The 27,716-nt window shown below is 41.2% G+C and overlaps 1 protein-coding gene across 1 annotated transcript; it reads right to left on the bottom strand.

Moving 5' to 3' along the window:
- Nucleotides 1-392: 392 nt before the first annotated feature.
- RAB4A (RAB4A, member RAS oncogene family) lies at nt 393-18,874 on the bottom strand. The gene is made up of 8 exons (XM_021527131.3): nt 18,727-18,874; nt 10,395-10,475; nt 9,112-9,226; nt 7,883-7,945; nt 6,526-6,680; nt 5,523-5,618; nt 3,785-3,945; nt 393-2,519 (listed from the first exon to the last, which is right to left on the bottom strand). The coding sequence occupies exons 1-7, from the start codon at nt 18,755-18,757 to the stop codon at nt 3,830-3,832; spliced, it is 657 nt and encodes a 218-aa protein (XP_021382806.1). The 5' UTR covers nt 18,758-18,874; the 3' UTR covers nt 393-2,519; nt 3,785-3,829.
- Between the last annotated feature and the right edge of the window lie 8,842 nt (nt 18,875-27,716).

Below are 27,716 nucleotides of genomic sequence, written 5' to 3'. Positions count from 1 at the left end.
TCACTATGAACAGGTATACTCATGCAAACAGGAAAAAATAAGCTTTTAAAAGCTGACTACGCTGAGGTTCTCTATGCCATGGATTCTTCAGTAAATGAATGAGACTATTTTTACTGAGGATTTACAATGTATTTCTTGAGATTTTTATAGTGTTAATTCTTCCAGCATATAAAGTATAACGGAAATGAGGTATACAGACTAATCAGGTTTTTCTATGGCATTTGATTTTTACAGGTCTTAAGGGAACGCTTGAGCTGTACTGCAACACTTATTTGAATATAAAAAAAGGATGAGGCAACTGTGAATTCTATGTGAGTTTCCAAACAGTCATGTTATTGACTTCACTTAACAGATAAAGCTTGTACAAGTACACAGGATTAACTGGAAGAAAATCACAGAATGTTCTTTATTTGGTGCTAGATACAAGCAGTAAATGAAGTAGTGTAGGCCAACAGACTCATTAAAAGGCAAGACACAGGCTTTAATAAGACATTTAAATCTCTTAATGGGCTGAACAGCTAAAGCTCCACATCCAATGAAACCTCAGATATAGGTATTTCATGTAAAACTCCCACCTATCTTGCTTTGGTAAAGAATTTTACCCTGAAAACATACATAGCCTATTTATGACTTACTGTTCAGGTGAGCTAGGTTTCAACTATAATGCCAAAGCTTGAAATATACTCCAGGGCTGATATTGGAATGAAGTTTATTTTTAGAAATACAACTTGGAGGAGCAATAGTGAACAATAGAGTTTGCACTGCTGAGAGCTATTGCTTCCAACAGTATTTCTCTAAGGAGTTGCAATTTTAGAAAATTTCTTTTTAGAATGTCAGCAAGATATGCAGCATAAAAGGCTGAGACACTACAAAACATGCACATTAACCAGGTTAATGTGTGTACAGTAGGAGTATACATTAAAAAATGGTAAAAACATGTCCAAACTCATTATAATGACACTAGTCTTTCCTTCCAGGGAGGAAGGGGACAGCTTTAATAGTTACTGAAAGAATAAAACTGCTTACTGCTTTTTAAACCAGAGACACTTGACCAAAATGATCATAAGAACCAAGTATAAAAGAGGCCTTGTGTGTAAAAGGGACAGAAAGAAGTAGAAGAAAATCCCTGTGAAACCCCTGAAATTTCTATTTATAAGCAACAGTCCTATGCTCCTTTCAACTGCTACTGTAATAAGGGAAAGAGGTTTTGATCAATAGCCAACACCCCTTCCACCACTCTAACAGTGACAGGAGAGCAACCTTCAGCTCTGCTTGTGCTGTGTCAGTGCTCAGCTTTAGTCAGTGTGCTAAGAAACCTGACTGGGCTGTGGAATGGTATGTGGTGGAATAGACCACCTGGTACCTCATCTTTTCCCAGCATTCCAGAACTGTTTGGGGTTTTGGCATCAACACCCTCCTCAGCTCTGGTGGAAAAGGCATCCCAGTTAATAATTGACTATTTGGACTGGTGGAGGAGACAGCTCCAGAGGACTTTTGGTAAGTATTTGCAGTTGTGAGAGCCAAACTGAACTGAGCAAGTATTAAGACAGGTAAGTTTCTTTGGAGTTCTCTGATGTTCTTGAAAATACAGTTATGCTCTTTCAAAAAACACTTCACACTCTTACCAGGAAGAGAATACCATTGGGAATAATTGTTATTGGTTCTGTAACAATTCCAATCCTAAATACAATCAGAGGAGTGACACAACATGAAAGTTTTTGGACCCAACAGCTTTTTTAAACCTAAACTCAGGCTTTTCAAGAACAAAGCATGCTTAATTCCATTTAATTCAGAAACAACCTAAGGTGCATACTTTTCAGATAAGCATCTATTTGAACCAAAAATGTCAGGACAAAGGGAATAAACAGAACTCTGATTTCATGAAAGATGGTATAGCTCAGTGTAGCATTCTTGCTCTGCTCTTGTGCTTTAACTTGCCTTTTCCAACATGACATATCAGGATACAGAAGTATGGGTCATAACCACACATTAAGAACTGATCCTGTCAACAGCTTGTTAGAAGGTGGCAAACTGAGTAGGAAAAAATAAACCAACAACCTCTCACTGACAGTTGCCAGTGGTTTTATAATTCAGGTTGTAAATACAAACTATTGTGCAACAAATGTGACAAAGCCTATCTCAGTTAAATTTGTTTATATGATAAAAAAATAAAATATTAAACTGCTTATAGTGCAACATTCTAATAGCATACATAAGTATACCATGCTTTGTAAATTTACTATTACATTATTTACAGTACATTGCAATGCTTTAAACTAGAGGTGACAAAACAAAAACAGGTAATGGAAAACATTTACATACAGGTATGAACCTTAATATTGTCCACCAAATTATCCTGTTCACTTTGCAGACTTGTGTGTTGTGCACATTCCTGCCCCCTACTACAGGATACCTTTATGTCAGTGGTCTGCTCTGCTTGTAGATAGTGGAAAGATGTTTTTAAAAACTGCATAGCCTTCAAGCTTTTCTGTTTCTTCAAACACCATTTGCAAGGACAGCTATAAAATACATAAGAACTCTATTAATTACCCATATCTGATCAATCTGAAATCTGACTCTCGAAATAAGATCAGTGAATTTTCATTTCTGTAGAGCCATACCAAAGCTGAACCAAATTAAAGCCCTTTTCTAGCAATCTCTTAGTTGAAGAATGGAATTTTAGAAGAAAAAAGCAGTTCAAGGATTCATTATTTAAAATTCTGGGCTTTAATTGCGAGCTAAGCTCCCAGAACACAGGGAAAAAAGATGAGAATGTAGAATTATGGTGCTGCCTTATTTAATGTTCCATAAACCTTCTGCTGTATGTACTGTTCAAGCTGATGAATGAATATAGTAAAAGTGATGCAGGAACTATGCCTGCAGTACTTATTTGATATCACTGTCCTAGTACTAGAGAAATAATGCTTAATTATACCAGAATAATTAACTACACAGGGAGAAAGGACTGTACTAAGAACCACTACATATTGCAAGGAGTTATGTAAAAGCCAGTAACTAATGAGAAGTGTCTTAAGGACAACTCTCTTCTAAACATAAGAAAGACTAACCACAGAGCTGTTCTTAGGAGTTTATGTGACTTATGTCTCTTCTCCTAAAGGGAAAAATTCTTTCCTCACTTTCTCTGAACAACATCTTTGGAAGAATTTTAAAACACTGCACACCTGTTTTCTAGGCTGCAACAGCCCCAGATGAATTACTTTAGATTACAACACTGCTTAAGCAGCAAATAACTACTATTAGCTTGTTTACATTTCTGCTAATAGCAGAGAGGAATCAGAATAACTTCAGGCTGCTTTTAGGTAGGGGCAAAAGTCAGTGTAAGTTTGAAATTCAGTGTTGTCTTTAATTTTTGAGTCTCAGTGTTTAAGCCTCATTTTCAGAAAAGACTTTATAATAGCTTAGGACAATATACTGTATCATACATTTTGTGAATGCTTACTTCTACTGGTATTTCTTCCCAATGCAAAAGAACTGATGCACTTTGTCTGCAGTGCATTAGGCAGCTATTAGGGCCAGGAATAGAGAATTTTAAAATGCTTTCCCCAGCATTACTAAGATTAAGCTAAGATTTAGAAATACTTCAGTAAGAGCTCTAGTCTTCCCAGCAGATGAGTGAAAAAAACCCCAATCCATTCCATTGTGCATTGTTTCAACAGATTCTCTGTAACTTTACAGGCTAACTGTGAAAAAGCCAAGCACCCAATACAGCACATTTATGAAATATGCTAGTTTGCCCACCATCCCAAGATTTTTGTAGCCTTACCTTCTGTATCTAAAATAAGTATTTGGGATTTTGTGTTTTGTTTCTCTAACACCCACATTCTTGAGCACTTTGTGCTTGTGCTCTGCGTGGTGATCTCAGCTGTCTCAAGGCAGCATCTCCATACTGAATACCTGAGCCCATTCTTTCTGGATCCAATTCTCCTGATGAGAAACAAAATGGTCACAAGAACATAGATAACGTACAAATAATACATCCTAAATTAACCATTAACATTAGATTAAAGAAAAACAATAATTATATTCTAATCTATTTATGGAGAGATTATCTCAATTCTGCCTGCTTTTAGGCGATTTCAAACCTGAATCATTTTCTCCTCTAATTTAACCATATGCTCTTGACCATGATGACAAAGCAATCTGTCTCAGAGTTAGGCTGCAAACAAAAAATGCATTTGCACTACCTTGAGCAAAAGAAAGGTCTAAAATGTTTTCTGTGAATACAGTTTAAAACTTCTGGATTTCAGTAGCTCATAGCAAAGAAAACAGTACTGCAGATACCAAGCCAAACAAAAATCTGATAGAAGGATTTTGAAAAGAACTGCTCCCCAGGGAAAATGATCAACCTTTCCAACTTCTGGTATCCACTTCTGCCTACTTCATACCCTGTGTCTTCAGAACTGTTCTTATGGCTGTGTGGTGGTCTGGCCAAGAGAGACCTCCATAAGATACTTAGAGTCTCCATTTTTGCATGATTCAATGGCTGTGTGCTGACACAAAAACGCCAGGAGCAGTTCACAGAAAATAAGACTTAATTCTGTGGTGGTAGTGCCTCTTTAAAGCAGTCATCAAACTATAGTATCTTGAAAAACTATACTATAGCTATACTTTCTTTTTTCATTTGAGTTTTGATTTTGTTTAGGTTATTTTTGTTTTGTTTAAAATGAAATCTGCTGTTTGGCATTGATTTGATGCAGTAATCAGAAAACTCCTTTGAACACATACTATCATATTATTTTAATCTACAGATTTGTGTTTGGCATTGGAAACTTTTAATTAGAATCTGAGACAGACTTTTCAATATGGCCAATACTTAAAACTTTAAAGATATCAAGCAGCTAGAAAAAAGAAAAACTGGAATGCAAATTAGCTGTAATGATATCTGACACACAGGAGCCTGTCTCCAGCAGAAACCTTCCCACTTGTGTTGAGAAGGTTCTGGTATATTTCTAGATCTGCAAAAGTAAAAATGATTTCAACTGAGGGGCAGAGAGGTCACTTCAGAGAAACAGTTGCTAGGAAACATCCCTGAAATTTTTAGTATTACTGTTCATATTCTCTTGAGTGTATTTCCCATTACATATGAGAAGCAGAATTTAAGTTATTACTGCCCTGATATTAGGTTTTTATTCTGGACTACAAAAACTGTCTAATGTCAGGCTTGGTATTTATAGGGATGCAGCAACCCACAGAACACAGAACCTACACTCAGACCTGACTGAAGATAAAGAGGTCTAACCTACACTCAGACCTGATGTTAAGGTAAACAACACCCACAATTCACACCACCACCCCTTTCTGGATAGACAGATCTCACTTAGACATCCATTCCTATTAAAGCACATGAGAGGCATCAAGAAAACAAATAGGTTATTTTAGCAAAATGAAATTTTTGGGTTTTTTGCTTTAATTCTATTAGAGGACTTTGAATGGTGATATTTCGATGTGCACTTTTGTTCATTTTCAGATAAAAGATTCTATAAATATAAAGCTTAATTTACCTGATTCAATTTTATTGAGTATTTTCCTTGCACACTGTACAAAGGCCTCTTCAACATTTTCCCCCGTTAGAGCACTTGTTTCCAAGAACATCAGCTCTACATTTGACACCAAAAAAAAAAAAAAAAATCCTCAAAACAAGTCTGGAATAGCAGGTATAGTAATTCAAAACATGAAAGCCTGGAGCAATAAAAATATTCGTACAGAGATCTACAGTCAAAAAGCATGGTCCAGAAAAACTTGATAGCAAAACCACAAAAAACATCCTCTAAAATTTACTCAGGCACCCTAGAAAGCTGGAGTACAAAGATAATCTGGGCTATGCATGCAAAGTTGTGCTTGAAACCGAATGTCATACAGTTTCCTATTAATGGAGGTTACATGCAAAAGCAAAGCCAGTAACCAGAGCTAGTAGAAAAGACTAATTGATTTATAAAAGCAAAACCAGATTTTGCTGATGGTAGGACTGCAGCACAGAAGCTCAGACCAAGACTGGCTTTAGCTGATACAGATTCACATCCTCAGACTGGAAATTCTGAATACTACAGACCAGATAATTGTTGTCTGGATCCATGCCCTGCACTGAACTCAGTTTTCAATGAGTAAAACTCATTGCTTCAAACTGCAGCACACCCCATACAACTTTGTATGTTATCTACAAAGTCTTTAAGATGCTGAAAACTGGGAATTAACGTCCTTCAAACCAATTTTCTCCTCAGCTGTTTGGAGACAAGGCAATACCTGAAGTTGTATTACATTTCCTACAGAATATATCTCAACATAGAGGGTATTCTTAAAGGAGCAGCTGTGAGTGGAAGAACCACTGCTAATGAGACTTAAGTAGTACATGTAGTTTTCACTGCAGGCACTGCCTCTCTGGGCCTCAGGTACTGAAAGAACTCTTCTGTAGACAGGGTACAAAGTACAGCCTAACTGCACAAAAATGTAAATGATCTGAAGGACTACACATCTTTGAATGCCACATGAAGGTTTTGTACTACTTACCATTTTCCTGTGCAAACCGGGACGCTTCTAAAAAAGTGACTTCACGATCTGCATCAAGATCCTTTTTGTTTCCACACAGTATTATCACAATATTTTGACTTGCTAACATTCTTGCATCCGTCAACCAATTAGTAAGTGCATTGTAGGTTTCCCGGCTGTGCAGGAAATGAAATAAGTCCTTTATTAGGATACGCTAATTCTCATTAACAGATCACCAAAACAAAATTCAGACAGCAAATCTGTGTTTGTGGCAAACAAAATGCTGGTAGTCAGGCAAGGCACCTACACATCTCAGTGTGCCAGTGATGAACTGGGAAGAGTATCAGATTCCTTCATGAAACTAATGAAAGCTTGAGTTTTTAAAAATAAAAATTAAATTATTCACAATATATAAACACACAATAATAAAATACTGTGTTAATGTGAAAAGCTAAAATTTTAAGCTCTTATCCAGTTTTAACCTTTTGTGCATGACATTTTGGGATAACAGAATGAGATACTGTTCCACTTGGAATTCAATGATACTTAAATTACCAGTGGGACTGTAAGAATTTATGAGGCTTGTGTAGATGTGCATGCCTGAACTTTCACACTGGTGTCAGGACCTACACTGCAGGCAGCCATCCTGCACACACCACTTGCCATTGTAGCAGTGGTCAGGGAGAAAGCTTTCAAGCAGTAAAAATGACAGATGACTCCAGGTGACCTTAAGCACAGAACACAGATTTCAAAGCTTGTTGAGAGAATCCTTCACTCACAGAACAACAAGCAACAACCATTAACCAACCCAAAACTCATCTGATAAACACCAGTCAATGGTGGCAGGAAGAATGTGAACACATGTAATGGTAAGGAGTTTTATTGGCTGTCTGTAATATTAAAACTTTGAAAGATGCAGAAAAAACAGAATTTTGGCCTACAGTTAAAGAATGTGTAGGCAGAGCTATGTTCTCCAGAGGATAACCTTCTATTCCAGCACACTGATCAGCAGTTTCCACAAGAAAGGGTGCACCATCTTGCTTAAGGGTGGCTGAAGTCCATGCTTGTTTCTTTGGCAAGGCTTGCTAAGCCAGTGGCTGTATGCAGTCCACCATTATTAGATCAGCGACTGGGGGGCTGATCCCCACAAATTTGTGTAACCCTTTAGGATTGTTCACATCTGACATTCACAAAATCAAGTGAATGTTCACAAGCAAGTTCCAAAGCTTAAATACACACTGAAACAGAAGTACTTCTTATACTTACTTCCTTTTCTTCCTGTCCAATCTCGATTAGAGCATTAGGTACTTGGGGAGGAATCATTGTGCATTACTTGGATCTGGCAGTCTATGAGCAAAGGAGATGCTGGCGTTCTTACCTGGTTATATCATAGACAAGCAAAGCACCTGCAGCCCCTCTGTAGTAACTCCTTGTTACAGACCTGGAATAGAATTACAAATACACATTACTGTGGTGCCTTCATTGCTTAAAATCTGGGTTAAAGATATAACACAATCTGTATTATGAAACAGAATTCTCATTTACGTATTTAAACAAAACATGTTTTTTACACAGTGCTATCAGCTGTGCAGCAGCAGACTAATTGCAACCACGATTTTGATGAAGCACTTTGATTAAATATAGCTGTATGAGGATTCTCAGAGTCCATTATGACCCACGTGGTGTTGAAGGTGCACAAATCATCATAATACATGACCAGATACAGAACTGGAGGCTGATATCTAGCCAACACACTGAAGAGACCTTGTTAATGAAGACTATATATCACAGCCCAGCTTTATTTAGTCAGAAGTATTATCCAAAGGACTGGTCTGATAGAAGACATTAACTGGATTGCTGCCTAAAACTCAGACTTCTACCAGCACATTCACCCTTGTAAACCAAGCCCTCTCCCAAAACAAAGAGACTTCAGATATATACTCCATCCCCACAAAATATATTAAAAGAAGTGATGTCCTATTTGATGGTGAATGTACCCAGGAATCCATTAGATTTTTACTGAGTTTGACCCATGCCTCAGATGTAGAACACTTAAAATATAGCATTAAAAGTACACTGATTGTTATAAGCTGACAAATTGTTTTTTCTCTAAGAAACTTAAGATATCTCAGTCATTCTAGAAATGTATTTACCCCAATGAATTTGACTGATTTTTTCCTTCTCTAATTAAACTATATGTAATTATATTGTGCAATTGTTTCCAGGTAGATGTTGAACAGCTTACAGCTTCCTGACATTTACTTATTCTAATCAACAGAAGGTCTCCTAGAGTTAAGTGCATACTCATAGTTAAAATAGTTAATTATGAATTCGGCTGGTGACAAGATTTTAGCTATCTATTCCACTCATATACCTTAACAGAAAATACCCAATGAAAGAAAGGGCAGAAACTCAGACCCTGCAAGGCAGCACTGCTCTACCGATATCAACGGATCTGTGTCACTGTATCCAGGTTGGAAGGTTAATATGAAAGCGGACAAACAATTCCACTGACCAAAAAGCTTTGCCTGCTTACAAGAAGGGATAAATAACATCCACCACTCACAGCAGCAATTGTAATAACAATAAAATGGCTGAAAAGCATACCTGAACCGCTCTTGTCCTGCTGTATCCCATATCTGCAATTTTACATATTTACCACCAACATTTATGATCTTTGAACCGAATTCCACTCCTATAGTATGATTTGAGTCATCTTTGACTATAAAAAAAGAAAGAAAACAAAACTTATTTGAAGAATATTTAGAGTGAATAGTTTTTACATAAAACAATTTAGATATTATCAAAAACTCCTCAGTGTTCAAGTTGCAAACTTCCTGAACCACCAAATTCATTGCGGCTCATAAGCTCACTGCCACCATACAGAAATGATTGTTCTTAGAATTTTTGACAGTTTAGTCAAACTTACTACAAGAAAGACCTGCTTTCAATAATTTCCAGTTCACTTTAATAAGTGGCAAAATACTTTTTGTAGATTTTTTCCCAACTGTGTTTTCTAATACTTTGATGCCATTTAAAATTAAAATTAATGAGAATGCACACAGTCTTGACTATGAATATGCAAGAGCCAATTATTTAACGTGCAAAGTTAAGATAGTTCCTCTATGTATGCTCTTGATATCACAGAATCTCAGCAATTTACAGCTGCCCTTACTGGAAGCAAGGGCTTGTTTCAAGTTCACTCAGAATCAAGCCATGTTCCTTAGTGCTTACACATCATTATCCTTAAGTATTCACCTTATCAAGAGATAAGGTGAATTACTGTTTGGTTGAGAAAGACAACAGACACCCTAGATTTACTAAGGTTTCTAAATGTGTATTATTTTTGTTTAATCTTGATGCCAAATGTACAATCCAATAGGAATTTTTCTTTTATGCTATCTGTTAATCTCTGAATAACATTCACAATTCAATCTCTATCAGTATTTATCACAGACCACAGTCCTTAACAAAGAAAACAGAGTTACTATTTATTTTGAAAGATGCTGCAGGCTTTCTAAATCTACTCAAGCAATTCAGCTGTTCTTTAATTATTTTTTCTAAAATATCCAAGTCTCTACTATATATCCAGGGAATCTTGCAGCTGCAAATTATACCTCTCACAGAACTTAAGTTTACTTTCACCAACATCTTGTTATATTTATTTAACAGAGAGTAAAGCTCTATATTAGACTTTAGATTAAAGACAAACAGTAAGCAATAAGAATTTACAGCATGGTTCTGAACATAATTCTTTACTAAAATTCTCACCTACACAAATAAGAGAATTAGGGGCGCTTCCCAACCAATGATAGATACTTATGTAGGCAGAGCCTTTACCTCTGGTACAAGGTGATGGAGAACTCTTATTGTCCTTCATATGTACTTACATTTCTTTTCAATAAATTGGTGCAGCAAGCAGGATTTCCCAGTTCCAGCATTTCCTATGACCAAGAACTTAAACAGGAAATCTGAAGATTGAAAGAAAAAAAAAAAGCTAAATTTTAGTATGGACTCACATTTTTGTGACAAGATCAAGCTCACAAGCCAGCTGTGAGCTTTACAATAACAGCTACTCTTGTAACTGTTATTTCAAAGAGAAGGGAATAGATGACAAAAATAGCAAAATAGCAATAAATCTGAAGAATTATCCAGTGTCTGCAATAGTGATGTTACACAGCAAGAACTAAGAATTCTTCTTTATGGAGAGGCAAGAAAGACAAAACAAAGCAGAAATAGCTGAATCTGCGTTCAGCTAAAATAGGCTCAAGCACAGGTAAATGGTTGGCTTGTATTCCTGTAATGTGTGTTAAGAGTGTGTAAGCAATTAACTATAGTCAACATAAATATACAATGATAACATTTCTCAAAATCTACAACTCTAGAGAGGAGTGGTTGAGGGTTTGTTTTTTTTTTTGGTGATTTTTTTTGTTGTTTAAAATTTACATTTATTTGAACTTCTCTATTAACAGTTTAATACTTATACTTTGTTTTTAATCCTTGTACAGCTGGGACAACCACAGCATTTCTCTGTAAAATTTAGACTGAAGAAATAATTTTTATTCTGAGATGCCTAGTTTCACATTTCTTCCACATGTTAGATTAATATACATGTATTTCTGTTACCTATTTATGAGCCATTTATATCAATGTTCCTTGGAAATACACATTTTCAAGATTTATGGCCCATTTCTATTGTTTCAACAGTTACATAAAATGCTTTAATGCTACCACCACAAATCTGCTTTCAGTTTTCCTAAAGACTGAAGAAATCTTCCCTGTCTTACAGCTCTCAAAAATGACAAACTGATTAAAAAGCTTACAACTGTTTCCCCTAACATACTGCCACCAAAGCAACCTTTACAGCTCATGCAAGATTCCCTATTTTTCTACTAGCAGCAGATTTTTTACTCTTTATTGCACAGTTTGTCTAAGAAACTGAGCAGGTCTCCAGAAGACATCTGTTAAGCATGCACGGAAAATTACTTAGTTTGCAATAATAACAAAAATTTGTTAAGATGTTCAAAGCTGTCAAGTGGGCTACATGGGTATTGGCCCAGGATATTGTGGAATAAAAAGAAAACAAAATTATGCTCAGTAAATCAAAGAACTGATAAAATCCTCTACCAGTATTGTAAATGTGGGCGAACTTGATGGGAAGAAATGATGATGTCTGACTCAGTTCAGAAGGCTGAATGATTACTTTATTATAACTATACTATAATACATTAATATACTATATAAAGGCAACACTAAAACTACAAACCTACTTGTTCTAACTACCATCTCTAACTTACACACAACTTGTGACCCTGTTCTCAAGAGTCCAGACACAGGTGGATTGATTTGGCCATCAGGCTCAAACAATCTCACCAGAATCCAATCAAGCAATCACCCCAGGTAAACAGTTCTCCAAACACATTCCACATGGAAAAACAAGGAGCAGAAATAGAAATTGTTTTCTCTGTCTCTCTGTGCACCTCTATGAAAAATCCTGAGAGAGGGAGAAATGTCCATATGACATACCAAGACCTCATTTGAGTACTTAAATTTCAAAAATCAAATTTAAGATGCACACAGATCTATGTGCTCATTCCATTCCATGAAGCAGTTACTTGTAATGGTATATCATAAACAGTCCCTAGCAATGGCAAAACAAATAAGCAAGTTTCTCAAAGGCCAAGACAGGGCTCTGAGTCCTGGAAATGAGTACCATTCTTCATCTTCACCCATCTTCTGGATTTTATTCATATTTAAAATGAGGTAATGTTTTACAAAAGATTTTTGGTTTTTTACATTTTGCCATTCTTGTTTGAAATGCTGTAACAGGCTCAGAATCGATTCTGAATTTTACCCTTCTCAGAAGACTGCTGTTTCTTGCTCACAAATATGACCATTTACATGCTCAAGACTTTCTGTTCCAAAATCCTTTCATTTGTCACGCCCCCACCCAGCTGCTCATGCTTTCTGGATTAAAAAAAAAAAAAAGTTACAAAAAGGATTTTTCCTCAGGTTGTGAAAAATTTGTTAACTCCTGTAAAGAAAGGCCCTTCATGTTATATCAACTGCAAAACAGGCTGAAGCTGAGAACCCTTCACTCTATCAAGTCTTCACTGTTAGCATGAAAACCCAGATAGATATCAAAAATAGCCCAAAGTGTTAGGATAAGAAAACAATCATCTCAAAGAAAGCCAAGTTTCAACTTTCATGGATCAAATATCACTGGTTAGCTGCCTTTTACATAATTTTGTATATTTAAACTACTGTGTGTATGTATGTGTATAACCTCACTGGTTATTTCAAAGTACCGCAAAATGAAAGTTATTCTGAGACATAGACACATTTAAAACAATCTGTTTCAGATTCTGTCAATTTTCCAAAAATAAATGTGAAATCCAATTAATACTGGTTCTGCTTTGTACCTAGTGAATGCTGTTTGAGATTTTCTCCTTAAAAACAATATTAAAATTCATGTATACCTTCCTTTTTCTCCAACAGAAGACTCGTATTATGGACAGTAGTACAACAGCTACTGCAAACCCAAACCAGGGAAAGACTAAAACCAAAATTTTATTCCCCCACTAATTTGCACTGTAACTGCAAGCTCTGGTTGTCAAATGTGGCTCAGGAAAGCATATTTGTGCAACCCACAAACCTACACTGAGCAGCAAATTTAACACACTGCTCCCTTCTGCACAGGCAGGCTGCAGGCCAGTCAGGCCTTGGGACAGCCATGTCGCTGCCAGGCACTGATCTGGAGGAGCATCAGAACAGCAATTTTCCTCAAGGTGTTTTAAGTTGAGGTGCTTTATATTTTAATCTGAAAGCAACAGTGCTATTTGGGATTTTATATTAATGTCTTTAAATTGATAATATATTTTAGCAACACTTCGTAATAGACTCCTAATTTCTATCCAGATTCTACTGTGCCAGACAAATTTAAAAGAGACTCTCTCCTACAAATAAATCACTTAGATGCCAGTTCAATGCCTACTTACTTAGTAGACAAAAAAAAAAAAATCTCACAAAATAGCAAATGGGCTTTTTAAGATGAAACTTGAAACTAGTCACAATTCACTTTTTCCACTGCATGAAAATAAGAGAAATGTGTTTTATTCCACCAAACTCGGAGAAATGTGTTTTAGTCATAAAATGACTATGCCAGCCTTCTAACAAAAAATATAAAACCTTTCTGCACCAAAGGCAGCAATGTTTCCAAATACATGTACACTTAAAGACACTGTCACCTTCATAAATATAACTATGCTTCTATCCTTTTAAACTGCAAGTCTATGTAAAAAAAAAAAAAAGCTTTTACACTTATGTTATCAGTTTATCCATGAGCACTGGATAACATGGTTCAGGAAATATGGAATACTCTGCATAGTTAATCAACTGCAAAGAAGGACAAGAAAAAGGCTTTGCCAATACCAAATGTTAAAAATGCCAAGATTTGTTTTAAGTTCATAGCCTAGTCTATTAACAAATAAGGTAATACCAGGTAAGAACAAAGAGAACATTTTTCATCTTGTTATTTATTCTGCAACTTCTTTCGTATAACGTCATTCTGTATGATAACCAGTACCACATCAACTATATTTCTATTACTTATTTTAGCACATGATTTAGGACATGAAATGTTTTCTCTTTAAGCTGTACAGATGTATGTAAAACTTAGCACAGATTGGAAGCACTGTGAGATCAAACAAGACTGGGCAGACTGCTTCTTTTAAACCATCACTGTGGACTCAAACTTTACATATTCATTCTTAGCAACTTCAGCAAATGCAACTCATATTCTAGTATTTGTACTACTGCTTAATTGTTCCAGTTTTTGTTTTTGGTGTCCTCTTCCCAAAGGAGTTAGTTCACTTCATTTCATAGCTTTTTTTTAATCTCTTTTTTTTTTTCCCAATTGACAAAGCAGCTCAGAGTTCCAGCATTCCAGTCAGCTGCCAATGCTGTCACCCTAGAGAAACTTTTCTTTTGAATTCTGTTGTTCCTCCTTCATAGAAAAGCTGAAAAGCAACATCATTCAGATGTTACAAATGCTTGCTGCCATGCTGGCTACTGAAAAGGCCTAGAAAAGTTAAAGCACTTTGCCTTTAAATAAGATCATCTTTATACAGAAGGGATTTAGGATCAAAACTGAACTCTGTGCTAAAGGGAAAAAAGGTTACAAAATATGCACTAATGACATCATTATGAGATGAAATGCAGCATAGCATGGCTGTTTAAGGAAATAAGGTATTTAAGAAAGAATCAGCTTACTCTCCTCTGAGAGCTACATGCATCACCTGATCCCAAACAGGGTAGGGGGTGCAGGAAATAAAATATTTTCTAGCACAGGCAAAAAGGAATAAAACTGTGGCTTCACCCTAAAGATGCACCAGCAAAACAAGTTGTTAAACTACATAAATTACATCATGTCTTTTGTGTTTATTTTTTTTTCTTTTGGGGGTGGTGGTGCAGTGTGAACTGAGGGGAAAGGAGAAGAGAGACAATTGTGGGCTTTGACTCAAGCACCAGCAAAAACAGATGGCTGATGTAGCAACCACCCCCAGACATCCAACCTCCTCCATTGACTGAAGTCTGCTCCAGCAGAAGAAATAGTCAGAAAGCTTCTGAGATGCTGTAGCTTAGTCCTTAAAAAGCAATGAGAATTAAATTGTTTCCTTCACACTGCTAATACAGTAGGGTAGGGAGGAGACCAAATTATATCCCCAGTCTCAGTTTGAAGTCCTCCCAACTCCTTGCTACAGAGTAGAATTTATATTCACTAATGCTGACCCTTTGGAAACTCTCTCATTCACGGCATAGGGCAGGAGGAAAGAGTGCTCTGATGCATACCTGATGAACATGCTGCCCCTAAATGAAAGGAGGAGCTATTCCCACCGCTTACTCCTTTCTCTAGCAGAAAGTTAAGAAGATAAAAGGGTAGAACAGATCAATGTGGCTCTATTCCAATCTGCAAAAAGAATGCTTCAGAGAGGGAAGTTCTGCTTTCTCACAAGCAAAAGAGCTATGTTCTCTAAGGAATAAAATCAGATTTGAAACAAACTGAAGACCAGGTTGATAAATGCAAACATCATCAGGTAAATGGTGTAGGACAGGATGGCAAGAAAAGGACATATCAAATTGTCCAGACAAAAACAATTATTTTCAAATGGATGGAAAGACTGTACAGTCTCTGCCAATGACAGAGATTGGTAAATTTATGTGACCAGATTGGGATTTGTAGATGCTGGTGGAAAAAACACATGGAATGAAGAAGTGAAGAGATTTGACTTGAATCTTACACATTGCATTTATTCAATGCTTGTACAACTTCCATCCTTCTACCATTTTAAATCCAAAGGTTGCTTTGCATTTATTTATTATGGGTAAGCAACTTTCTGTCAGGCTGTCTTTACCATAAAAACATGTATATTTTGCATTGGGAAGCAAGCTAAAACATGCATGTTTTGTTATATGGCAATTATCTACAGAAAGGCCATTACATTTCAGAAAACTTGAGTTAAAAGAGTTTTCCTATGAATAAGAGATCTGTTTCAAATGTTAAATGTCAAACTTCTAAAAGAAAGACCCTTTTCTCCCCAAAGCAGCAGGAAAACCTTCTTTCTAAACCCAGTCTCAAAATTCATGGAGTTGTCTTGTATTCTTGTTTGGTTTGGTTTTGGCCCTTTGTACGGGAAATAAATTGAACACATAAGAATTGAATAGATATTGAATTGAACACAAATAATTGAACAGAGAAGAAAGCTAAGAACAGAAGATACACAACTGTTGTAATAGATTTACAGGAGTGAAAATATGAATTGTAAGCAAAAGTTAGTGTCAAGGCTGAGAAGCTGCAGAACTTTGTTTGAAAACAGGGAAGAGACAAGAATCTCAATAATGGACAGAACAAGTTTTGAAAAGTGAGTGAACAGAAAACCTTCAGAGAAGACAGAATTTGACATGGATGAAGAAACTAAAGGAGGTAAAAAAGCCCAGGAGATATGAAATTAACAGCAGTGGCCAATGGAAAGGCTCTTTATTCCCTATGGATTGAGAAAACTAATGAAAAAAATAACCCCCTCTTTCAACAGAAAGAGAAGTTAAAGCCTCACAGCAAAGTTAAAATAAAATAAAAGACAGACAGCAAAATGACATTGTGAAGAAAAACACCAACACAAGCACCAACCAGTTTCCTGAGCCTATATGTGTGGGATAAAAAGCTTGAGGTTACATAATTAGAATGGGTCATAATTCAGGTGACAAGAAAAATCTAATTAATTATTTAAGGATTTACAAGCTACAGGGATTCCAGGAGGGGAATACAGTGACCCCTAGTCTCAGTCACCAGGAGGAAACTGACCTAATACTTCTCCTATCCTCCATGGCCATTGTGACAGCTGGTCAGCAACAAACCACTCTTTGTTAGGACAGTGAGCATATTAAATCTAGAGAGTTTATCAAGCGCTGGAGATCCATAATTTAATCACATGGTACTGCTAACTTTGATCTGTCAATGGGACTGCTACATTGGTGGACAGGATACTGCAAAATTAGCTACTCTCTACTGTTACGGTCAGAGATTGAAGAGCTATTAGTTAAACCTTATGCTATAACTTAGATTTTATTCTTCTGTGTTCTCTAGAACTTGACACTCTCCAGCCTTCTAGCTTTGAATTTTTTGTAGCCTATGTGTGCATAAGAACAAACACGGAAACTCCAAAAGGTAATAAATCAAACAAGAATTAAACAAATAACAGGACCAGCCCACAGCTACAAAGCTTCAAGGGCTTGTTTTCTCAGATACCAAAATAATATGAAAGTATCAACAGCTCCAGTGGGCTTACTATCCCTATTCTACATCACAAGAACAATGCAAAAAATACTTCAATGTTCTGATTTAAGATACCAATCATCTGTTTGGCTTACCTAGCATTACAGCATGAAAGGAGGAGCACCAATGAAATGCTGTCATATCTGGTTTTCTACCAACTCTTTCTCAGAGACCACCATAAGCATAGCCAAAGTGATTCTAGTTCTAGATCACAGGAGTACAGAGCAGGAAGAATTTGTTTAAACTCAAATCTAGGTGGACAAAGCACACCCCTCTGGTTTCTATATGTAACTTCTACATGTTTCTAGAACAGATGGACAAAAGAAGCAGGGTTTGGGTATCCTAATGTTGGCACTTGAAGGGCTTTTTGCCCTTTAGTTCTGTGCATTTGCTGTACACTGAAGCAATGACCATTAGGACACAACATCAAACACTGATGACTAAAGTATTGAAAATAAAATTACACAGTAGAAACAATCAGGTCACTTGGCCTACTCCTGATGGACATCCCAGCCTCCAAAACAATTTCCAGAATGGTTGTGTCCAATTTTGCTTTGATTACTCAATTATCCTCCACTCAATTCTGATCCTACTCTCGCAGACTATGAATGTGAACCTACCACATGGCTTTAGAGTATGTTCATATGTACAACAGCATCTTTATACTGGAAAATATTATAAAACAGTATGGTATGGATACGGTAGAAAAGAAATATAGTCAAAGCAGAGATTCAAGTAAAATTATAAAGAAAATAAATTAATACTATTCAGTTGCTTCTCATCTCCTCCACCTAGCCAGCAGTACCAGCTCTGCTCGCCTCTTTGACTCCTCACTTCTCTTTGATGCTTCCCGGCGACACTGGACACACCCAGTCAGTGCCTGCACTCCGACTTACTCCATCAGATGTTTTCCTAACAGTGGAAGTCAGACACCCATGCCAGCACAGGGACATACGAACATACCGACTGGTTTTCCCCCCCCCAACTCACTCCCAGAGTTAACTGTTTCTGACGCCTGCACGTCTACGACAACAGGACCGAAACCTTAACCTGACCCGCAGAAGCACCCGCCGTCCCCAAGTGAAGGAGGGGGCAGCTTCTCCCGGCGAGTTTCCTGCTGGACGCCCGGAGCAGCGAGCGGCGCCCGAGCCGCTCCCTGCTCACCCCGAGGGACGGCTCGGAGCGCTGCTGCCGGCCCGGCCGGGACCCCGGGCGGGGCAGGCGCTGCGGGCTGAGGGCAGCGGCGGGCAGGGGGCCCGGCCCGAGCCCGGGGAGCCCTCACGTCACACCGGCTCCGTCCCCGCTCCTCAGGAGGCGCTGCCCGGCCCCGGGCCCGCTCCCCCGGAGGGGAGGAGGGAGAGGGGGTCCCTCACCCCGCCCCCGGATCCTACCGTAGGTCTCGGACATGGCACTCTGCGACATCCCGGGAGGGGTGACCCCCGCCGCCGCTGGCTCGCTGCCCGCCCCGCCCGGGCTCGGCGCTGACGGCGGAGGGAACCGAACAGGCCCCGCCGCCCGGGCCCGGCTCGGCTCAGCCCCGCCCCGCCCCGCGCCGCCGCGCAGGCGCGCCCGGGCCCCGCGCGCGCCCCGCCTCTCCCCCGCGCGCGCGGGGCGGCTCGCGGCCGCGGCCCCGCCCCCCGCGGGCCCCGCCCCCAAACAAGGCGCACGTGCCCGGCCGCCCCGCCCGCTGCCCTTGCGGGGCCGGCGGCCGCTGCGGCGCGCCCCCCGCGCGGGCAGGCCGGACCCGTGCGCGGCACCGCGCACAGCGGGGCACAGCGGGGCACAGCGGGGTACACCGCGGGGCACACCGGGGCACACACCGGGGCACACCGGGGCACAGCGGGGCACAGCGGGGCACACAGCGGGGCACACACCGGGGCACACCGGGGCACAGCGGGACACAGCGGGGCACACACCGGGGCACACCGGGGCACAGCGGGGCACACAGCGGGGCACACAGCGGGGCACAGCGGGGCACACCGGGGCACACCGGGGCACACACCGGGGCACAGCGGGGCACAGCGGGGCACACCGCGGGGCACAGCGGGGCACAGCGGGGCACACAGCGGGGCACACAGCGGGGCACACAGCGGGGCACACAGCGGGGCACACACCGGGGCACAGCGGGGCACACACCGGGGCACACAGTGGGGCACACACCGGGGCGCAGCGGGGCACAGCGAGGCACACACCGGGGCACACCCCGGGGCACACCGGGGCGCAGCGGGACACAGCGGGGCACAGCGGGGCGCACACCGGCGCACACCGGGGCACACCGGGGCACACCCCGGGGCACACACCGAGGCACAGCGGGGCACACTGGGGCACACAGCGGGGCACACACCGGGGCGCAGCGGGGCACAGCGGGGCACACAGCGGGGCACACACCGGGGCACAGCGGGGCACAGCGGGGCACACCGGGGCAGACACCGGGGCACACCCCGGGGCACACCGGGGCGCACACTGGGGCACACACCGGGCCGCACCGGGGCACATCCTGAGGCACACACCGGGGCGCACACCGGGGCACACACCGGGGCACACCCCGGGGCACACCGGGGCGCAGCGGGGCACAGCGGGGCACAGCGGGGCACACACCGGGGCACACCGGGGCACACCGGGGCACACACCGGGGCACACCCCGGGGCACACCGGGGCGCAGCGGGGCGCACACTGGGGCACACACCGGGCCGCACCGGGGCACATCCTGAGGCACACACCGGGGCGCACACCGGGGCACACACCGGGGCAGACACCGGGGCGCAGCGGGGCACACCGGGGCACACAGCGGGGCACACCCCGGAGCACACCGCCCGTTGTTCCAGCTCCTGCCAGGCAGGGCAGCCGGGCGGTGGCCCACGAAAGGCTGGCTCCCCGCTCACAGAAACGTTTTGCTGTTTTTACATTTTAACAAACAAAGGCGTCAGCATTCCTTGGTTACAATTTACATCACTTTTCTTTGAATTAGTTCTCAACCCCTATTATCTCGTTCCACTCCTTTCTCACGGTAAGTAGCACGCAGGCTCAGTTCTGCTCTGCTGCCGAGGCTGGGGTCGGTTGTGAGGAGGTGGTCAGGGAGTCGGCGGTCGTGGTCTCCCGGTGCCGGAATTACCTTTCCCCCAGGTCCTGCTCAGTCCTGCCGACTGCACTCCTGCCGGCTGTCGTCTAGACAGCCCATTCATCCTGGCATTGCTTTTCCTTTTCCTCATTACAAAAGAGTAGCCGAGCATACAATGTTCACGGTGCCATTGCTTAATCGTAACTGTGCAGCTATAGCTACTGATAACAACAAAAAAAGTTGCAAAGTTTAGTTCAAATCTTCAGGGGCTCGATACCAGCAGTGCCTGGCCTGTATTACTCTTTTCTGCATGTCTTAACTCCCCGGGTTAGTCTGGCAGCAAAGAGCACCTCAGCTCCCACCACAACAGCCTTTCTATCTATGTGATTCCTAAATTATATTTCCTGTCTGTCCTCCACGTTTTCCTTTCTTCCAGTCCTTAAAAAATTTCCTCTACTCTTATTTCTTCTTCTGTTATTTTTGTGGTTTTGCTCACAGTTTCCCATCCTTTCCACTTCTCCTTCATCTCCTAAGCTGTAGGAAAAACTGCCTCTGCCTGTTCCAGCCACCTCCTTGCCAAGTCCTTAGCTGGTCAGAAGTCAGCTTTTAAGTTCCCATCTCTAATCAGTGGAACAACATGAGCTGAGCCAGCACCAAGAGCCCCTCAGAGAATCTGCTGATTATTCTTCTTGTTGTGGGTACAAACAGACAAAGAAACTCACCACAGTTTTCAAAGAACCAGCTCCTTAATGAATTCATACTATTAACAGTAATTGGAGGTTGTATAAACAGGTCCCCAAAGTCAGCACAGCCCTGATGTACAGAGGATATTGAGGCCTAAGATGTCACATGTGAATGTTTCTCTGGGCATCTGCTCTCCAAAATGCCATGGAAAGCTGAAGAGCCTTCACATGAGCTGAACAGACCCCAGTATGTCACAGATGTGAGCTTTGTGTCTGAAAGCTGTCCCCCAAAATGGTACATTCTGAGGCTCAGATTGGGATTTAAAGAAGTTTGGTCTAACATCAGCAAATTCCTGATAGATGCTGGTTATTTTTGCTCAACCCCCCTCCCTGTCCCCACCCTCAGAAAAACAAACCAACCAACCAAACAAACAAACAAAAAAACCCCCAAAAAACACAAAACCCAAATGGAATGTCTTAACCAAAGGAAATCCCCAAACATGCTGAAGTAAACAGATTTTACTAGATTACTAAAAATGTCATGTTACATCCATGTTATATGAGAGAACAAGGAGATTTAGACCTCATGCACTGTATAAACTTTAGGTTAAGGGATAAATTAGTCATGTTTTTTTATTTTGTGTATCTTGCAAGGTGACTTTGTTTTATGGAGTTTTTTTGATGTGTCATTGTGTTAATACCACAATCCTTTGCTTCCAATCACTCCTGAGAATTTTATATGCACCCATCAATAAAACACATCAAAATCGTAAAGGTTTCCATAAAAGCTATTAGTTTAGCTGCCGCGCTCCCGCCCCGGTTCCCTTTTCCTCCGCCCCGGCTAGCTCTCAGTCTGGGGCGAGAGTGGGAGATTGAGGCACCCTCCGCCGCTCCCAGCTGGGGTTTGGAGAGTGCCTTTGTGGGTCCCGGGCAGCGCTAGCAAGCCTCGCGGTGGTAAATGAAGAGCGGATCCTGCTGGGGGCTAAGTCCGAGTTTATTGTAGCCCAACGGGGCCAAATATCCTAGAATGGTGCCAGCCAACAGGAACAAGCACAAGGTGCTTGCACTGGCTTATAAACTGTAAGGGAGGGGTAACCGATGACTGATGGGGATAGGGATAGGGAGTGGCCCCGGGATGGGGGGATATGATGGAGTCCAATGGGGGAAGGATATGGGGGGAGCCCCAGGTCCTCACCCAATCACCCGGTGCCCAAGGTGGAAGCTTCTGGATGGATGGGAAGGGACACCGAGTGACAGACAAGGCACCAGGGAGGGGTAAAATGCCTCTTTCAGGGTGATGGATAGATACTGGAAAGGCGGGAAGGGAGGACAAGACGGGAAAACTGGGGATAAACCAAGTTGCACACGGGGGTACAAAGGAATAAACCAATACATAATACAGGGATAATAAAACATACAAATAACGCAACTCCACATTTAATATTAAAGAGGAAAGTGAAGGCTGGGAGAATGTTAAAGCAAACACAGGAGAACATGAGAGATGAATAGGATTTGGTATTTTAGAAATTTTGCCTTGAAGACTAAATTAGAACAAATAGTAAAATTCAGAAATAATAAAGACTGCACTAGGCTAGAAAATATATAGCTGATACCTCAGTAACTTGAGAATGTCAGGCCTGTATATTAATAAAATCATTCTTCCTGAGTAATAAACAATGAGTAGGTAGAATTGGCCTTGTCAGTGTCTATCTTAAGTATAAAGGTGAAAAAAACCCCAATGCCAAATGTTTAATTCACATGATTTCTGTTGATCACATCTGCTAGAAAATTTTGGTTTATGCAAAAAGAGATGTGTTATGTCAAATTGGATGTGTACATCATGCACTATCTCAAATTTTTTCACCACAGTTACTGTGCCTTTAACTGGTTATAGTTGTAAAATTGCTGCTTAGGAGGTCATATTAAGTTTCCCCTGAAAGTTCTAATCTCATTTTTTACTAGTTTCTACTGACCAGTGTACCATAATAGGAATGGAAGAGGACCCACAAGATCTCATGGGAGCCAGACTCAGGATGTGTGAGGTCTCTGCCAAAATAAAATAATATGACTCGGGGATTTACAGATTTCGACACAGCTTTTAATGACCTAGCACTGCAAGGGGGCAGATCCGTTTGTTTTCTTTTGCTTTTCCTTTCCTTTTTTTTTAATGCAAGGTAACAAAGTTCAGTTTGTAACTGAAGCATGGCTGTGTTTTTGATTCACCATCACCGTAGGCTGTTGGTCTCAGATTCAGTCAAAGAGAGAAACGGAGAGTTTCTAACCAGGCAGAAGCCTGGGCATCTATTGGAAAAGAATGTAAATAAGATTCTTTATCTCTCTTGTTGTTCACATTGTTTATAGTTAAATTCTACCACTGTGCATCATGCACTCTGCACCAATGGTGTGCGTTGTTTTCACTTCAGGACCAATGGAATTGGTCTGGATGAAGCTCTCTATAAAGAGCGATGCATTTTGAAATAAATCAGAGTTTTACTCTCGCCTTCTGAGCGGAGTCATCTCATTCCCGTCCTGCCTCAACAGCGTCATAGGCGGCAGTCCGGGACTGGAGAGCAGCTGCGGATGGGATGGGCTTTTCCTCGAGGGAGCGGCAGGGATGCCTCGCTCTGGTCTGAAGGTGGCACCACAAGGCTGTGTGGAAGGCGCTGCAGCGGCCGGACGCTGCTGTTGTCTCTGTTAGTTGCGGCTGTGTGGCTCGCAGTCCAACCTGGCATTCTCAGGTAAAACGGGGATGATGTATTCTGCTGCTCTTCACTGTTGCTTGCATGCCGAATATGGAAAGCAACCCAGCATATGTAAGAGCCGCTTGATCTGAAGCAGCAATGAATGCGACTCCAGCAACCCAAATGAAATCTGAAGACGAGTGATTGAGGAACCTCTGAGATTGCTGTGACTGCCTTGTAGGCAGTGTCCTTGCCAGCTGAAAACAACTGGGGTCATCTGAACATGGTCATCTTCAGCTTCCACTGGAGCTGCCCTCAATCTGTGAACACTTTTGTCAATGTGAGCATGTGCAGCTCACACATAAGAACTACTAGCACTGAAATCGGCGCTAGGCAGACATTGCATCACTCTCTTTCAAGTACAAAAGTCACAGCTATGTATTTCAAATAACAAGAAATGTAGCAGTCTTTCTCATTAGATTAGAACCTTGCTTTTAGAAGGACCTTAACCCACTTCACGTGCTGTGCAGGTAGTCTGAAGTCCTGATCCTCGAGATCCAAGTAGAATCTGAGGATCCTCAAGGGACCAAGCACCTAGGAGGTGTAAACTGGTTCAGTCCCACTTGCCACAGCAGTGCTGAGGGTGTTTACACTGGCACCTCACCAGGGAGAGGGTGACCTCCCATTGTACCCAGGCTGTCACCTGCTCACGGCCATCCCGAGGCACAAGAAGGGAATGACCAAACCAGTCTGATACCAGGGAATAACCCTGCTGGGGTTACCAGGGCAGTCTTTAAAAACCTATATATACCCCGTGTTACACCACTAGAAATACCACAGCCAGAGAAATATAATATATAATTGTAGTTATGTATGGAAATGTATGGGTTGGATGCTTCTAAAATCATGGGCTCATCCCTCCACTGCTAGTCCAGAGCAATGAGAGCTGATGAAGGAGACTGCAAAGGTGCATTAGTGCTGTAATTGAACTTCTTTATCTTGCCCCATGGTGAACTTTTCCAAGAATAAATATGAAGACCACAAGCTATGCTAGTGAAAGCTGGTGACAGCTATAGAATTCTATTATGTGTGCTAAACATCTGCTTTATTCTTTCATCATGCTCTCTCCACCAGTAGGTAGTAAGGAGTCATATTGCACAACCTGATATTGTGAAAAATTACCACAAGATGGTGTAAGCTCGTTTTAGGATGGCTTTTTGCTATAGCTTAGAGATATAAATTTGCCCTGATGCTGGAATGAATACTATGTCTTTTCTCTTCATGCAGAACCCTGCTTTAGGTGTTGTGTCCAGGGAGGCACTTTTACTAACATAAAGCTGTATAGATATGGTATATTTAGAAAAGAAATGCACAGAATAGAAAAAAAAAAAAAAAAAAAAGAAAATCAGACTATAGGCCACAGCTTTTAAAAACAGTTAGTGATTTAATTTTTCAGGAATTACATAAATGAAGAGGCCTAAATACATATTTCAGCATGTCAAGGGATGCACAAGAAAATGAAGACACCAGAAATTTGGGACACATTATTAGCATACATAAGTTGTTGCCAGTGTCTAGGATACAGGCAGATTAATTTGACACCCATGTTTTATGAAGTTAGCCTCATGGTGTCACCAATTAACTTCTCTATTGGTGAAATGCTGATAATGGTATGTAATTGGCTGCTTATGTTCACTTTTAGAAACAATAAGAAATGGCTAAAAGTAGGAACTATTAAACCCTACCCCCGGGGGTTTGATTTCCTCTTCCTTTCTCCAGGCCTTTCTTGTGCTGATGGAGAAAGCCCAGTCAGTAATGGGGCACCAGACTGGTGGGGAAAACCCATGGAATTCCCTGAGCCTGTGCCCTTTGTCTGTCCTCTGCCTTTCTGCCTCCCCTGTGGCCCATTGCTGCCAGCATGCTCTTAGCATCTTCTGCTTGCACCTGGTTTTGGAAGCAGCAGGAAATGTGTTCTCTTGGCTGATATTACATAATTTTGCAGCTTTTAGGCTTGCTACTGGCAGTTCATCATTCCATTGGAATTAAAATGGACAACGTTTTGTTCAGGTTTGGTGAGTAAAGCTGAATTTCAATATGCTTCTTTTACTCTCTTACGTGTTACATTCCATGATACATGCAGCCTGTAGTGACATCATTGCATGTGAAAGCTGTTTTCATTAAGCGATCTAAACAGACTGTGAAAGTCTTGGAATATGTTTGTTTTGTTTCATGCACAGATGTGATTAGAGGGAGACCTGGTAGGACACATGCTGGCAATGCTAAGTTGTGCTCAGTGGAGAGAGCTCTCTGACCAGCAAAAGAGTTTTCTGGTCACAGGTTTCTGTGCTTTTCAGCCTCAGCGTTGTTAAAATAAGTTGCAACTGCATGTAATACTTTCCTGATGCTGCTCTCCCTCTGGAAGGTAGTGATATGCAGCCATGAAAGCAACCATGCATCCTGGCAAAGGCCATCTCCCATGTAAAGTGGCCAAAGAATGTCACACTGCCCATCTGTCATGGGTGTAAGGAGAGCTCAGCTGCTGGAAAAGGGCTGGGAGAAGAATGGGCAGTCATGTGAGGGGATCTCCCTATGGCTAAAATGTTGCTGTGGTTTTTCCTGAGCCTGGAGATGTGATCTATGCCAAGATGGTTTGAGAAGACTAGACTGCAGTGAACTGTTAAGGCTTTCATTGCTAAACATGTGATAAATTTCTCCAAAACCACAGAATGTTTCTGTTCTAAAAGCTGCAAGATCAGAATTTTCCAAGTTGCTATTATACACTTATAAAACATTCCACAAAATAAAATCTCTTACTAACTGATACATTTTTTTGGATCAGACTTTGGGTTACTTCTTTTTTAGGCACACATGAAATTCAGAATACTTGAGGTCTAAAGTGGATTTTTATATGCAACAATTTTTGCATAAAATAAATGTATTCACCTTGCATTTGCTAGGACAGAGGTAATTGAGCTGCTCCATGTGCATGAGGCATACAAACTCCCTTGTGCTGCAAAAAGGACCACCAGATATTCACAAGGGTCTTAAGGAAGAATTTGTGCCTAAATATAATGATGTCTGTGTAGGAAGTGAGTCTCAATTCCCAAAATGCAATTCTGTCTCTGGTAATGCATGCCATTTTTCATAACTGTGTTTCTGCCTGGTTCCCTTTCACTTGTAGATAACCTTGTAGCTAGTTTTGCCCTGTAGCTATTCTTTTCCATAGTATTTTTTTGAAAAGAAACATTTGAAAATACTTGTGGCTTATGAAGAAACTTCCTTGATTTCTTCTTTTATTTTAAAAAGAAATTCTGACATGTTGATTGAAATGAATAAGCATGGATTTCCACCAGCCTGTGGTGCTAGTGGCTGAATATTGCTGTTGATGGCTTATATAAAATGTGTTTCATGATCTTATCTAGCTGCCAGGTTGTCACTGTCACACAATACCCACACAGATCTGTTACCACCAGTTAGAGGAGAGTTTGAAGACAAATGAGGCAGATATGTTTTTCAGCAGATGTTACAGAATTTGTAAGTCTGAGACTTGACCCTCACTGTGTTTCTTTCAAAGTCAGCTCAATGTATTTGTTCTCTGTTGTCTTTCAAGTGCATTTTATCTACAGCAATGCCTACAAATGGGTACATCAGAAACACAAGCTCTTCACAAATTACTCTTGCTGTTACAAGTGCCCCAGAAGGGCTGTACTAGTTTTTGCTGGGGTAGAGTTAATTTTCTTCACAGTGACTGGGGGCTGTGGGGCTGTGTTTTGGATTTGTGCTGAACAAAGGGTTAATAATAATTGATAATATTGAGATGTTTTTGTTATTGCTGAGCAGGGCTTACACAGAGCCAAGTTTTCTATTTTCTGTACTGTAACGCTGGTGAGGGAGTTGGGGGGGTTCCTGAGAGGCTGGGAGGAGACACGTCCAGGGCAGGTGACCCCAAATAACCAAAG

This window comes from Lonchura striata, chromosome 3 (genome assembly GCF_050655825.1).
Source record: "Lonchura striata isolate lonStrDom1 chromosome 3, ASM5065582v1, whole genome shotgun sequence".
NCBI lineage: Eukaryota > Metazoa > Chordata > Aves > Passeriformes > Estrildidae > Lonchura > Lonchura striata.
This window is presented reverse-complemented; position numbering and strand designations above follow the sequence as displayed.

Bases quoted from the DNA above. Each gene is read 5' to 3' on its own strand.
- RAB4A (XM_021527131.3), bottom strand. From the start codon at position 18,757: ATGTCGCAGAGTGCCATGTCCGAGACCTACG. The intron at 10,476-18,726 runs GTAGGATCCGGG...TTCAATCTTCAG, and splicing joins TGCCATGTCCGAGACCTACG to ATTTCCTGTTTAAGTTCTTG. The intron at 6,681-7,882 runs GTAAGAACGCCA...TTTCCTGCACAG, and splicing joins CTTGTCTATGATATAACCAG to CCGGGAAACCTACAATGCAC.